Here is a 12,426-nt window from a genome sequence, read left to right on the forward strand (position 1 = left end):
TTCATGACCAATATTTTGAACAAGTGGACGGTGTCACCATGGGAAGCCCTCAGTCTCCTGTGGTGGGCAATTATTTTATGAAGGACTTTGAAGGAAAAGCACTACAGTCAGCCACTTTCAAACCTTCTTGTTTTCTGCGGTATGTGGATGATACATTTGTGGTGTGGCCACATGGACTTGATACTCTACCTACGTTTCTTCATCATCTGAATTCACTCCATCTGAATATAAACTTCGCAGTGGAAGTGAAAAAAGATGGTAATTTACCTTTTCTTGATGTCCTGGTACAAAGGAAAGCAAATGGAACCTTGGGACACAGCATCTACTGCAAGCCAATGCATGCAGATCTATATCTGCAGGCCACAAGCTGCCATCATCCAGCACAATATGGTAGTGCATTACGTAGATTAGTTCATAGAACACGTGTGGTATCTGATCCTGAGAGCCTGTCGAGTGAAATACAACATTTGAAGACAGTGTTCTGACAAAACGGTTATTCTGAGAGACAGAGACATAATGCATTCAGGCCCATCTGAGTTCAATCTATGGAGCAGAATGAAGATATGAAGCCACCCACCTCTTTGGCCTTTTTGCTGTATTTTGGTGCCATGTCGACAAGAATCAGAAGAGTCATTGGAAGATGTGGAATTAAGTGTGTTTTTCAGCCACCTGCAAAACTGAGAAACCTGTTGCATTTGGTTAAGGATGACCTTGGCCTGAGGAAATGTGGTGTGTACAAGATTCCATGTTAGTGTGGAGCAGCGTACATAGGCCAGACATGGTGCACAGTACAAGAACGCTGTGATGAACATCAGCGTCATACACGTCTTTGGCAACCGGAATAGTCGGCAATTGGGGAACACTGTCTGAATACAGAACATTGTATGATTTAAGAAAAGACGGAAGTTTTATCCCCGGCATCATCTTTCTGGGATTATGTCATTAAGGAAGCAATACATACCCATACAGCTGATAATCTCATCAACAAGGATACCGGATTTCAACTGAGCACAGCCTGGAACCCTGCATTGGCTGCTATTAAATCACGATGCGGGAATCAAGATTCTTCAATAACGGGCCTGTCATAACATTGGCCTAGTACGGCCGTTGGTGAGTAAAGGTCACACTGTTGACAGACTCAGCAAACAGCGCACACATGGGAGAGCATTCTTCATGTGCGTGTTCTAGAAACGGGGCGTCAACATGCACATCAGTCGTACGTAGCCACCAGCAAGGTTGAACCACCTGAAGATGTTGGACAGTTGCTCTGAGGAAAGATTGTGGAATTTGCACAACGTGATCCAGCAGCAAACTTGTAAATATCTGCTGTCTCAGAGAGCTGAAACTACAGTGTAGTTTCAGTTCTCTGAGACTGCAGACGTGTGTGCAAGTTGCGCTATAGTCTTTCCTATGACTGTGTACTTCTTGGAAAGATCATTCTACTGAGAATGCAGTCCATGGAATTGTCAGTATCAAAGTTGACAATTTATACACTTCACTGAACCTGAAATCAGGCCAAGTTCGTTCATTAATGTCACTATCTCATATGCATTCTTCAAAGAAATCTTGAGTGAACTATATGGCACAATGAGTTCATTTTTCAAAGCAACAGGCCTAAGAGTGGTCCATGATCTGATGATAGTTTGTGTAAAAGATGGTCAAGAGATTGATAGTGTGTAATTTTTATTGTACTTAGAGTAAAGCAGGTGAAAAAATTTCAACTTATCGAAAGAAGAGAACCTTTGCTCTCTCTCAGACAGAATGTGATCAAGTACTTCAAAATATGAAGGACAGTAAATGGCCATTTCCATTTCATCTGAACTCAGTCTCTTGACTCTCTGTTTACAATTTGTATCACAGTTTTAAGTCACTTAGATTTTCCAGAAAATACCGAAACAGTGTTCCCTGTCAGATTACATCTGTCCTGAAATCTCCTTAATGTTCTTGCTGCAATACACAATGTGATAGCTTTTGGTTTGCAGTATGTTATACAAGACATCTGTGTAACTGAACAGATTAGAAAATATTTCCAGCAAGAATATTGACTGGAAATTGTTCAGAAAAAAAAAATCCTGAGACTACACCACTGCATCACTTTTCCTATTATCAGTGTTATCCAAAACACTGCCAAGAATTATAAAATTGTAGTCTGTGTTCTTTAACTGTGTGGTCCATCTGGACTAGAAGGTCCACCTAGATGAGGAAAGTGATGGCATCTTTCTTTGAATAAATTCCTGTAATGCACATGGTTTTTAAATGACTTATAAAAAAATGAAGAAAGATCTCCTACAGTTTGGAAAAATGCTTAAAGTCCTTTTATATTAGAGATACTTCCCTGTAAAATAAAATTAAATAAATGAGCATGGCAGTGATTGAAGAGAGCTTTCATATATTTTGACAAAACTGTACTCTGGAAGCCATTAACATGTCCACTCATTACTGATGCTCCGTATTACGTCTAGCCAACCAACTTCTCTGCAATGACAAATTCATTAACTAAGTGTTCAACATAAGCATATAAACCAGTAGCTGTTCTGTCTGCACTGACATCATTAAAACAAATGAATCTTTCATTCATATTGCCTTCATGAATGTAACACAGCACTGTTGACAGTTCTGACTTACACAATATCTCAGACATTTCATCAAGCATTATGGCTACAAAGTCAGCCGATTTTATTTCTTGTTTCAAGCATTCCTTGACTACCTCAGAAATAGCTTTAGCAGTGTCATTTTGTGCAGATGCAAAAGTTACTCGAAATATTGTAGATGTACTCAAGTGTGCTTCTAACAAGGAGTCATAATTTTTCAAAACATTTAGTAATTGCAGATAATTTCCTTTGTTAATAGAAGCATCTGACTCATTACATCCTAAAAATGGGAGCTCTTGTTTAGCTAAATATCACACTGAATCAGTGAATCTTTCCGGAATTTCCATGTTCATTTTAACTGGTTTGTTGTGCTGGCTAATATTACTGTGATGCAGCTCATTTAGTAGGGTGTGGACTCTGTCCTTCCCAAACATTTTTAACTACAAAAATGACTGCATGTGAGTTTGGGATTTTGAATGTCTTTGTTGGTTGACTGAAACTTATTTAAATCTGGAAAACTGTGTTTATTCCATGCTGACTTTTCTCTGGAAAACAGCAAACACAGCCAATAGAAAAGTTTATTTGAATCGGGATGACTTGTCAAACAACCAACACTATCATCCTGCAAAACAGAAAAATGTCTAGTGTAGCATTCATTTTTGCTCTTATGCTCTGATGTTAGATTAGGTAATGGTAGCTTCAACCTACCTTTTCTAACTACTTCCAGTTTTCCTTGAAGTGACCTAATGGAAAATGGTCTTTCTAGCAAGTGTTTCCCAGCTACATTTACTTTCATTGTCAGATGTTAATTGCAACAAAATCACTAAACACTATCTCAGTTTTTGATACACTAAACAATATTTGAGATGATAACACACATAGCTATGTGGTCAGGTTAAGGATAGTGACATTTTTAAAGTCATATTGAAGTAGTTTTATCACCTCTTTAAGGTGTGTTGCAACAACAGTAAGTAAAAACATTATTCATTATTCATAGAACAATTGAGGTACTACAGAAAATATTGAAACTAAGCATTAAGTAAATGAGAAGGAGAGTGGTAAAAGCAGTGCATAGTGAAAACCAACTTAGACTATTGCATAAAATTGTGCTACAACAAAAATACAATTGGAAGTTCCTAATGTTATGAGTTTCATTGTTTGTATTCACATTAACAGGAATAAAACCATTAAACTAAGAAAGTTATTGCAGATTTGTATTAATAATTAAAAACACTGAGTTTTGATACTATTTAAGAATATTATCTCTGCAATAACTGTTTTGTAACTATTAGCTTTCCTGCAATTTATGGTTGTATATGATGGGAGAACATTTAGAGGTTTATTGAACTTTACATATACAATTGTTATTTACTTTCTGAAGATGGAGATAACTTTGTAATTCTTGTATTTCCTTTTACTAGGTTTGGGTTATGAACAGATAAAAGATATTCTTCCTCCAGGAGTTGAAGTAGCATGTCATAATTCTCGTAGTAGCTGCACACTTTCTGGTCCAACAAAAAGTGTTGAAGAATTTGTTGATGTACTGAAGGGAAAAGGCATATTTGCAAAAACTGTGAATGTTGCAAACGTAGCATATCACAGTACATACATCAAACCAGCTGCTCCACTTCTTCTTAATTATCTAAAAAAGGTAATCATTTAATATGATTATGGTAGTCTTGAGATTTTCCCATCTGATTCACTTCACAAATAGTCAAAATTTGATACAGTTCAGTTGGTATTGTTGACAAGCAGTACTCACAATTATGTGATTTCATTTATGGTAAATTTCTGTTACAAAAATCAAGCTAAACCATTATCTTAGCAAAGTTATCAGGCAGTGATCTTTAGTAAACCTGTTTAAATATTGATATCTTGTACTTTTAAATCTAAGGGTAGCTATCTGAAATGCAACAATTTAGGAAGAGATAGACTGCTACTTACCAAAAAGAGAACACATTAAGTTGCAGACACGCACAGTTAAAAGACACATACACAAAGCTTTTGGCAACAGACTTTATCACCAAAAGAGAGAGAGAGAGACACACACACTAGTCATACACACAAGTAAGCACATCTCACGCACATGCGACTACCAACTGCAGCAGCTCAGACTTGAGTTCCCGGAGTTGGCAGTCATGTGTGCATGAGGTGTACTAGCTTGAGTGTATGAGCCATGTGTGTCTCTCTGTTTCCCATTCACCATTTATACACACAAGCAAGCACACCTCATGCAGTCATGTGTGCATGAGGTATGCTTGCTTGAGTGTATGTATGATGTGTGTCTCTCCCTGTTTCCCTTTTCTGATGAAGGCCATAACTGAGAGCTTTGTGTAACTGTCTTTTATTGGGCATTTCTGAAACTTAATGTGTCTTTGTTACAGTAAGTAGTAATTTATCTTTTCCTACATTGTTAATTTTCCTATGTTGAGTTTCCACTGTTTGTTATCTTAAATGCAAAATATTTATGACAACCAGCTTGTAGTAATGGATGTGATGGTATTTTCTTAACCAGATCTGTTAACTAGCTAATGAGATGAATGAAGAAACATTTTTGGACTCAAGTTCTTTTTAATTTTTTAATGTGTGGGGGTGGGAGGCAGATTTTACAATTGGATTTTTTTCTGTTTCCTGCATACTGCATTTTGGGAAATAATTCCCACCCTGTAGTGCATTTTTTGTGTATTATACACAGCTAATCCATTTTATCCATCCTCCAAGAACTTCACTTCTACACCAAATAGAGAGATTCAGTATTGTAGTACACTTCAGCATTTTCCTGACATTGCTTAATTGACACACTACACCTAAATATGTCTAATAAAATATGTAACTGTGGAAAAGATTGGACAGAATTTTATTCTCACTAATAAGTAATGCAGGAACACTCCTAAGCAGTACCTGTAATGAAATAGTATCTGCAAAAAGGCTCACAAATCTCCCTCAGATCTTGATAAGATTTAAATGTGGTGCAGTGGAAGTTAGTTTGCTTTAAAAGTATGGGAATGTAAAATAATGCACGTCATAAAATGCAGAAAAGTTGTATCCTGTCACACCAGCGGTGATTCATTGATATTATATTCAATCAGTTATCTCACACAAATACCCCAATATAGCAATTTGTATGCATATGACTTGGAATGGTCAGATAGGCTCAATTATAGATAAAGCAGATGGAAAATTGGAAAAATACAGTCATTCTACAACGTGGGAATTATATTCCTCACTGAACACAGCAGGTGGATACCATGGGTTTGCTGGATGTGTAGTGTAAAATGGGCAGGTAAAGCATGGCACCATCGCAACAAAAGATGTCCTATTAGTAGACTGTTCCTTTATTGGAATGTTAACAGGCACAAATACTTACAGAACATATTTACAAATGTAAGTTGCCACAAATATGTTTATGAGCAAAAACTCTCATTCAAGATGGTGTGGTAATCCCCACCACTTATGAAGGAATTATGTAGGCACTTATGAAGGCCACCACTTATGATGGGTGCCCACCATGAGAAATTGGTGTATATGTGTGGGAAATTGGTGTACACATTTCTTTTGAGACAACATGAGAAATGTTTTGGAAGTATAGTAAATTGGGCCAATACAACACAGTGACCAAGACAATAAGCAAATACAAATAAATGAACTTGGAGAAGTCATAAGTGTATCTAATCTAACCCAGTGATCAAAGCAGAATACAACGTATAAGTAAATGGAGTTAGGTACTATAAGTGAAGTGACTCTAGCTGTGACTAAAGCAACTACAAAATACAAGTAAATCAACTTCAGGTGCTGTAGGTGAAGCTAATCTAACACAGTAGGGGATTTCAGTCTTTAACAGTGGCACATGTGGCACCATGGTGGTTTGTGCATAGTTCACAGAAAGAAGTTGGAACTTGCCACACTGACTATAATTTAATGGGCATCACAAAGCAGATATTGCACACTCAGGACATGAGACCATAAGGTGGGTGTTGAATAATGTTTCTCTGAAGTATGGTATCAGTCTCACCAATTAGTTCTCCACAGGTTCTGTAATGCTCTTTGCTTTATAGATACACACAACTGACTCACAATTGATTTCTTCATTGTTTGTGGTCCTATCTGATAGCACTACTGCAAGCTGTTAAATTCTGATAATGAAATAACTTGAACATAAACTTAACACCAAAGGATATGAAATCAGTGCACTCCTCATGTGGACAGTTCAGTGTCAGTGCGGGAAGTACTGGGAATTGGACACACAAAACCCCATGCAATACAGCAAAGAAGCACATCACAGAAAATTCTTGTCCTCAGATGCATACAATTTGCAGTGTGGTTGTTTGCCAGGTGATGCGTCATTTGCTAAGCAAGAGGTCATCTCTGAGAGCAGATGGGTGACGGGCATGAATGTGCAGTAGTGTGTCACCACAAATATTTCCCCTGTGAGTAGGAGAGGGCATATTTTGGTACGCTGAGGCTGCTCCTGGCAGTGATCAATGGACTGCTGCAAGCAGTGGTGCAGTGTTGTCAAGAAAGCAGTGTGAGGGTGGGGGATGTGTATGCTTCTTGATGGAGGCAAGCTCATTAATTTTGCCAGTCATGCAGGTTATGAGCTGCACTATGCACTACGTCCATGGAAGGTTTGTGGGTTGTGGAGCATATAGGTTCTGGTAAGGGCTGTATGTGTGGGAGGCCACGTGAAGGGCCATCACGATGCTGCACGGCAACAACGAAGGTGTGGGTTTCACCTGTTTTGAAAACCTTGTCCAGCAAGACAGCTGCTGTGTCAGTGTTTCCTTAGCTGTGTGTCGCTAATACTGTATGGACTGTGATAGGTAGACGCACAAGCCAATTCACTAGTAACAGCATTTTGGGACTGATCATAGGCTCGGAAAGTGCGCAGTGGTGCTGGAGGAGCCTTGGGGGCTGCATGTTCCAATGAAAATAATGAACGTATGGGCAGCATTTCTGATGTGGCCACTGCGCTATGAGCTGGTCTTTTAGGGGATTGAATTTCCTAGACTGTGGCAGACCTGCGATGATGTTGCAGGCATCCACAATGACCAAAAACTTGAGCTGCACAACTGTTAATATGAGTGGCATGGGGTTGCTGGTAATTGAGGATCTTATGAATGTTGCCTCCTTGGAAGCAAACCACAGCCATGGTTGCAGAAGTTAAAAGGTGGTAGGTGGATGTGGTGCTGGCCAGTTAGGGGGTTGGAGGGGATGACAGTCTCTACAAGCTGCACACAGTAGCTGAGAAAAGCATGAAACCTGGAAATATGTGCTTGTAGATCAGGGGGGCAGAGGATTTAGTTTCTGGATGGTAGCAGTAAGCCCGGGTCAGACTCAACCTTCACTTGCTGTATTAACTCTGAAATGGTGGAGTAGTGTGCTGTACCCGCCAGGTACAGCACAGTAGCTAATGCGCTATTTCCTGTACTTGGGTAGGTGCGCAGGCCCCGGATTAAATCCGCTTGTCGGATTAACGACGAGGGCCGGTGTGCCAGCCAGCTTGGATGTGTTTTTTAGGCTGTTTTCCACATCCCTCCAGGTGAATATCGGGTTGGTCCCCACATCCCGCCTCAGTTACGAGACTCACAGCCATTTGAAACGCATCCACACTTTTCCATGATTTACACTAGACGCAGACAGATGGGGTACTCTGATTCTGTCCTGGGGGGTACGGGGTGTCGGCAGGTAGGGCATCCGGACACCCCTTCAAATTAACATGCCAAATCCGATTTACCCCCCCCCCCCCCCCCCCCCCCCCTCCCATGCAAAATGCGGCACAAAGGTGCAAGCGATAGGATGGCGATAGAATAGTTGGAGTAGTGTGCTATGCTACACATGTGGCCTGGTGTGGTGAGTGCTAGCTGGGTGGTGGTGGGAACATGTCATAAGTAGCTACTCGGTTTACCCAGCTGAGCTGTAGAGCTTGGTATGGGAGGGAGGGGTGGTTTGGCTATGGTCACCAATGTGGGAATTATGTTGCTAACTGAACACGACAGGTAGAGACCAAGTATTTGCTAGGTGTGGATAAAGCATGAGAGCAATGTAAAAAATATGTCTGAATAGTAAACTTTTACTTTATGGGAACATTAACAAACACAATTAATTGCAGAATGTGTCTACATATGTAATTTAACCATAAAAATGTCTATGAATAAAAGCTCTAAATTAGTCATTCCAGTGACCCACACCACTCATGAAGGTTTTATGAGTTCACATGATGGGTGTCCAACATCCATGTGTAGGGAATTAGTTTACACAGTTCTTTAAGACAACGTGAGAAACATTGTTAATCTTCTTGAAGTATGGTAAATTGGGCTAATCTAACACAGTGATCAAGGAAATAAGAGAACATGGATGTACGATAAGGGTATCTAATCTAACTCAATAATCAAAGCAAAATGCAACTTACAAATAAGTGAACGTAAAGTACTGAAAGTGAGACTAATCTAGCACACCGACCAAAGCAACTACAAAACACAAATAAACGAACTTTAGGTACAATAGGTGGAGCTAATCTAACACTTGCGAATTTCAGTCTTTAACATCCGCCTGTGTGGTGCCATAATGATTTGGATATTGTTCACAAAAAGACAGTTGGATCTACAGTTGCTGTAATTTAATGGACTCCGTGAAGCAGATACTCCACATTCAGATGGGAACTGAATAATGTTTCCCTGATATATGGTATCAATCTCACATGCTAGTTCTCCATAGTTGTCACAAGATCTTGCAATGGTCTTTGCTTTGTAGACACACATAGCTGACTCACCATTGATGTCTTCATTGGTCATTCATCTATCTGGTCGCACTATGCCAAGCTGTTAAGTTCTGATAATAAAAAAAAAATCTTAACACTGAAAGAACATCAAATCACCGTGCTCATGTGGACAGATTGACATCAGTGCAGGAGTTGTGGACACTCACTGTTGCAAGCTTTAGGGAAAATCCACACATTGTGGCAAAGTGGTTCATGTTAGAGAAAACTCTTGTCCTTGGTTGCTTGCAGTTTGCGATGCTTTCTCCTACAGTGTAAGGTTGTTTGCTAGAGGAGATGGGTGGCAGGCACGAACATGTAGTAGTATGTTGCCTCTGTACAGAGGAGACTGCATGCAAAATACTTTGTGTCCTATATTAAAATGCTGATCAAATGTGTGGGGCTTATGGTAAATAAGATTTATTCTTATGCCATAGGTTCACAGTTTCAGCATGCTATTGTGGATTTGGCAATGTTAGAGGTAGAGGTGGCCAGATACGCTTCCTGTCACGGCTGCTTCTTCTTTGGGATATAATCTGTATACCTCACTCGTCTGCATTTATTGTTATCTCAAGTGCCAACATGTGAGTATTTTTGAAATGTTTGCAAATCATGAAACTGAAGCCAGACAAGGTGCCAGCTCTTATTCATCTAATGAGAGGTGGGAAACTATCTAAAAACCACATTCAGGCTGGCCAACATACATGTTCTTATTGTTGATTCACTGGGGAGATTTGATCCAGGGCCTGTACACTTCCACAAATTCCAGAATGGCATGCTAACACAAGTGGCTATGTGAGTTGGTTCCGTACTAGATAAAGCTAATGGGATACTGAACATATGCAAAGAACAGCTACAAAACTTGAATTGGCAGACATTTGAAGGTTGATTCCAGTTATCCCATTAAAGTGTACTTACTATGTTTCAATAATCAGTATTAAGTGAAGAATCTAGAAATATACCTCAATCCCCCTATATATTGCTCTGTTGGAGAATGCAAACACAAGATTAGACCAATTACAGGGTTTGCAGAGTGTAGAGATGTAAATGCAGATAAGAACACTTAGAGAGTAACTGATGCTGTGATATAATCGTTTATTATAAAAATGACAGATTCACAGATCTAATGTGAGCATAATTAGTGGTTACAACAATGAGTGCCCATGACACAAGATACATTGTGAAACTGGAGAACTAAGGACTGATATACACCTCTCAAAAATGTTAGTTACATGCTGGGCTAGTCTATTTAAATGCTACAGTAGTTTTTCATTTCTGCTTCAGAATATGATTTGTGTAACAGACATGAAACTGAGGAGATTTTCTTTGCAATGATGATGACAGTGTATGTACCACACATTTAAATTATCGTAGGAATGTAACAATACCAGAGAAGGAAAGTCGCCATACAGCAGAGATGCTGAGTCATGATAGTCCCAATATAAAAATTCACACAATCAGAACACACACACACACACACACACACACACACACACACACACACACACACACGCACGCGCGCGCGCGCGCGCGCGTGCGCAAGCACAACTTATACACATGTCTGCAGTCTCAGAGAGCTGAAACTACACTGCGAGCAGCAGCACCAGTGCATGGTCAGAGTGGCGACTGGGTGGAAGCAAGGAGGAGGCTGAGGTGGGGAGGGGGAGGGATAGTATGGTGGGAGTGGCAGACAGTGAAGTGTTGGAGTTTAAACAGAGGGTAGGAGAGAAGGTGTGGAGGGAGTAAGTAGCAGAAAGGAGAGAAATAAAATTAAAAAGAAATTAACAGACTGGATGTGGTGGTGAAATGAAAGCTGTGTAGTGCTGGAATGGGAACAGGGAGGGGGCTGGATGGGTGAGGACAGTGTCTAACGAAGGCTGGGGAATGTAGGATGTATTGCAGGGAAAGTTCTCACCTGTGCAATTCAGAAAAGCTGGTGTTGGTGGGAAGGACCTATAAGGATCCACAGGGTGTGAAGCAGTCATTGAGATGAGAGGTATCATGTTTGGCAGCGTGTTCAGCTAGAGGGTCGTCCACTTGTTTTTTGGCCACAGTTTGTCGGTGGCCATTCATGCAGACAGACAGCTAGTTGGTTGTCATACCTACATATAATGCAGCACAGTGGTTGCAGCTTAGCTTGTAAATCACATGAGTGGTTTCACAGGTAGCTCTGCCTCTAATGGGATAGGTGATGTTAGTGACCCGACTGGAGCAGGTGGTGGTAGGAGTGGGACAGGTCTTGCATCTAGGTCTATTACAGGGGTATGAGCCATGAGGTAAGGGATTGGCAGCAGGGGTTGTGTAAGGATGGATGAGTATATTGTGTAGGTTCGATGGCTTGCGGAATACCATGGTAGGAGGGGTGGGAAGGATAGTGGGTAGGACATTTCTCATTTCAGGGCACGATGAGAGGTAATCGAACCCTGGCAGAGAATGTAATTCAGTTGCTCCAGTCTCGGATGGTACTGAGTTACGAGGGGAATGCTCCTCTGTGGCCAGACTGTGGGACTTTGGGAAATGGTGGGGGACTGGAAAGATAAGGCACAGGAGACCTCTTTTTGTACAAGGATGGGAGGATAATTACAGTCAGTTTCAGTGGACCCTTGGTATATTTAGTGAGGGATTGCTTGTCACTGCAGATGCGACAACCACAGGTGGCTAGGCTGTACAGAAGGGACTTCTTGGTATGAAATGGGTGGCAGTTGTCGAAGTGGAGGTATTGCTGGTGGTTAGTAGATTTGATGTAGACGGAGGTACTGATGTAGCCATCTCTGAGGTGGAGGTCAACATCTAGGAAGGTGGCTTGTTGGGTTGAGTAGGACCAGGTGAAGCAAATGGGGGAGAAGTTGTTGAGGTTCTGGAGGAATGTGAATAAGGTCCTCACCTTCAATCCAGATAGCAAAGATGTCATCAGTGAATCTGAACGAGGTGAGGGGTTTAGGATTCTGGGTTTTTAGGAAGGATTCCTCTAGATGGCCCATAAACAGGTTAGCATAGGATGGTGTCACACAGGTGCCCATAGCCATACCATGGATTTATTACAAGGTAATGTCATCAATCGACAAGTAATTGTGGGTGAGG

The 12,426-nt window shown here is 40.7% G+C and overlaps 1 protein-coding gene across 1 annotated transcript in view; it reads left to right on the forward strand.

Annotated features, from left to right (window-relative positions):
* LOC126272096 (fatty acid synthase-like) overlaps window positions 1-12,426 on the forward strand; it is a 332,645-nt gene that overhangs the window by 130,985 nt on the left and 189,234 nt on the right. The window contains exon 12 of the mRNA XM_049974674.1: window positions 4,013-4,242. Within this exon, the coding sequence (XP_049830631.1) occupies window positions 4,013-4,242 (230 nt within the window). The remainder of the gene's footprint in view (window positions 1-4,012; window positions 4,243-12,426) is intronic.

Source organism: Schistocerca gregaria, chromosome 5 (genome assembly GCF_023897955.1).
Source record: "Schistocerca gregaria isolate iqSchGreg1 chromosome 5, iqSchGreg1.2, whole genome shotgun sequence".
In the NCBI taxonomy this organism is placed as follows: Eukaryota; Metazoa; Arthropoda; class Insecta; order Orthoptera; family Acrididae; genus Schistocerca; species Schistocerca gregaria.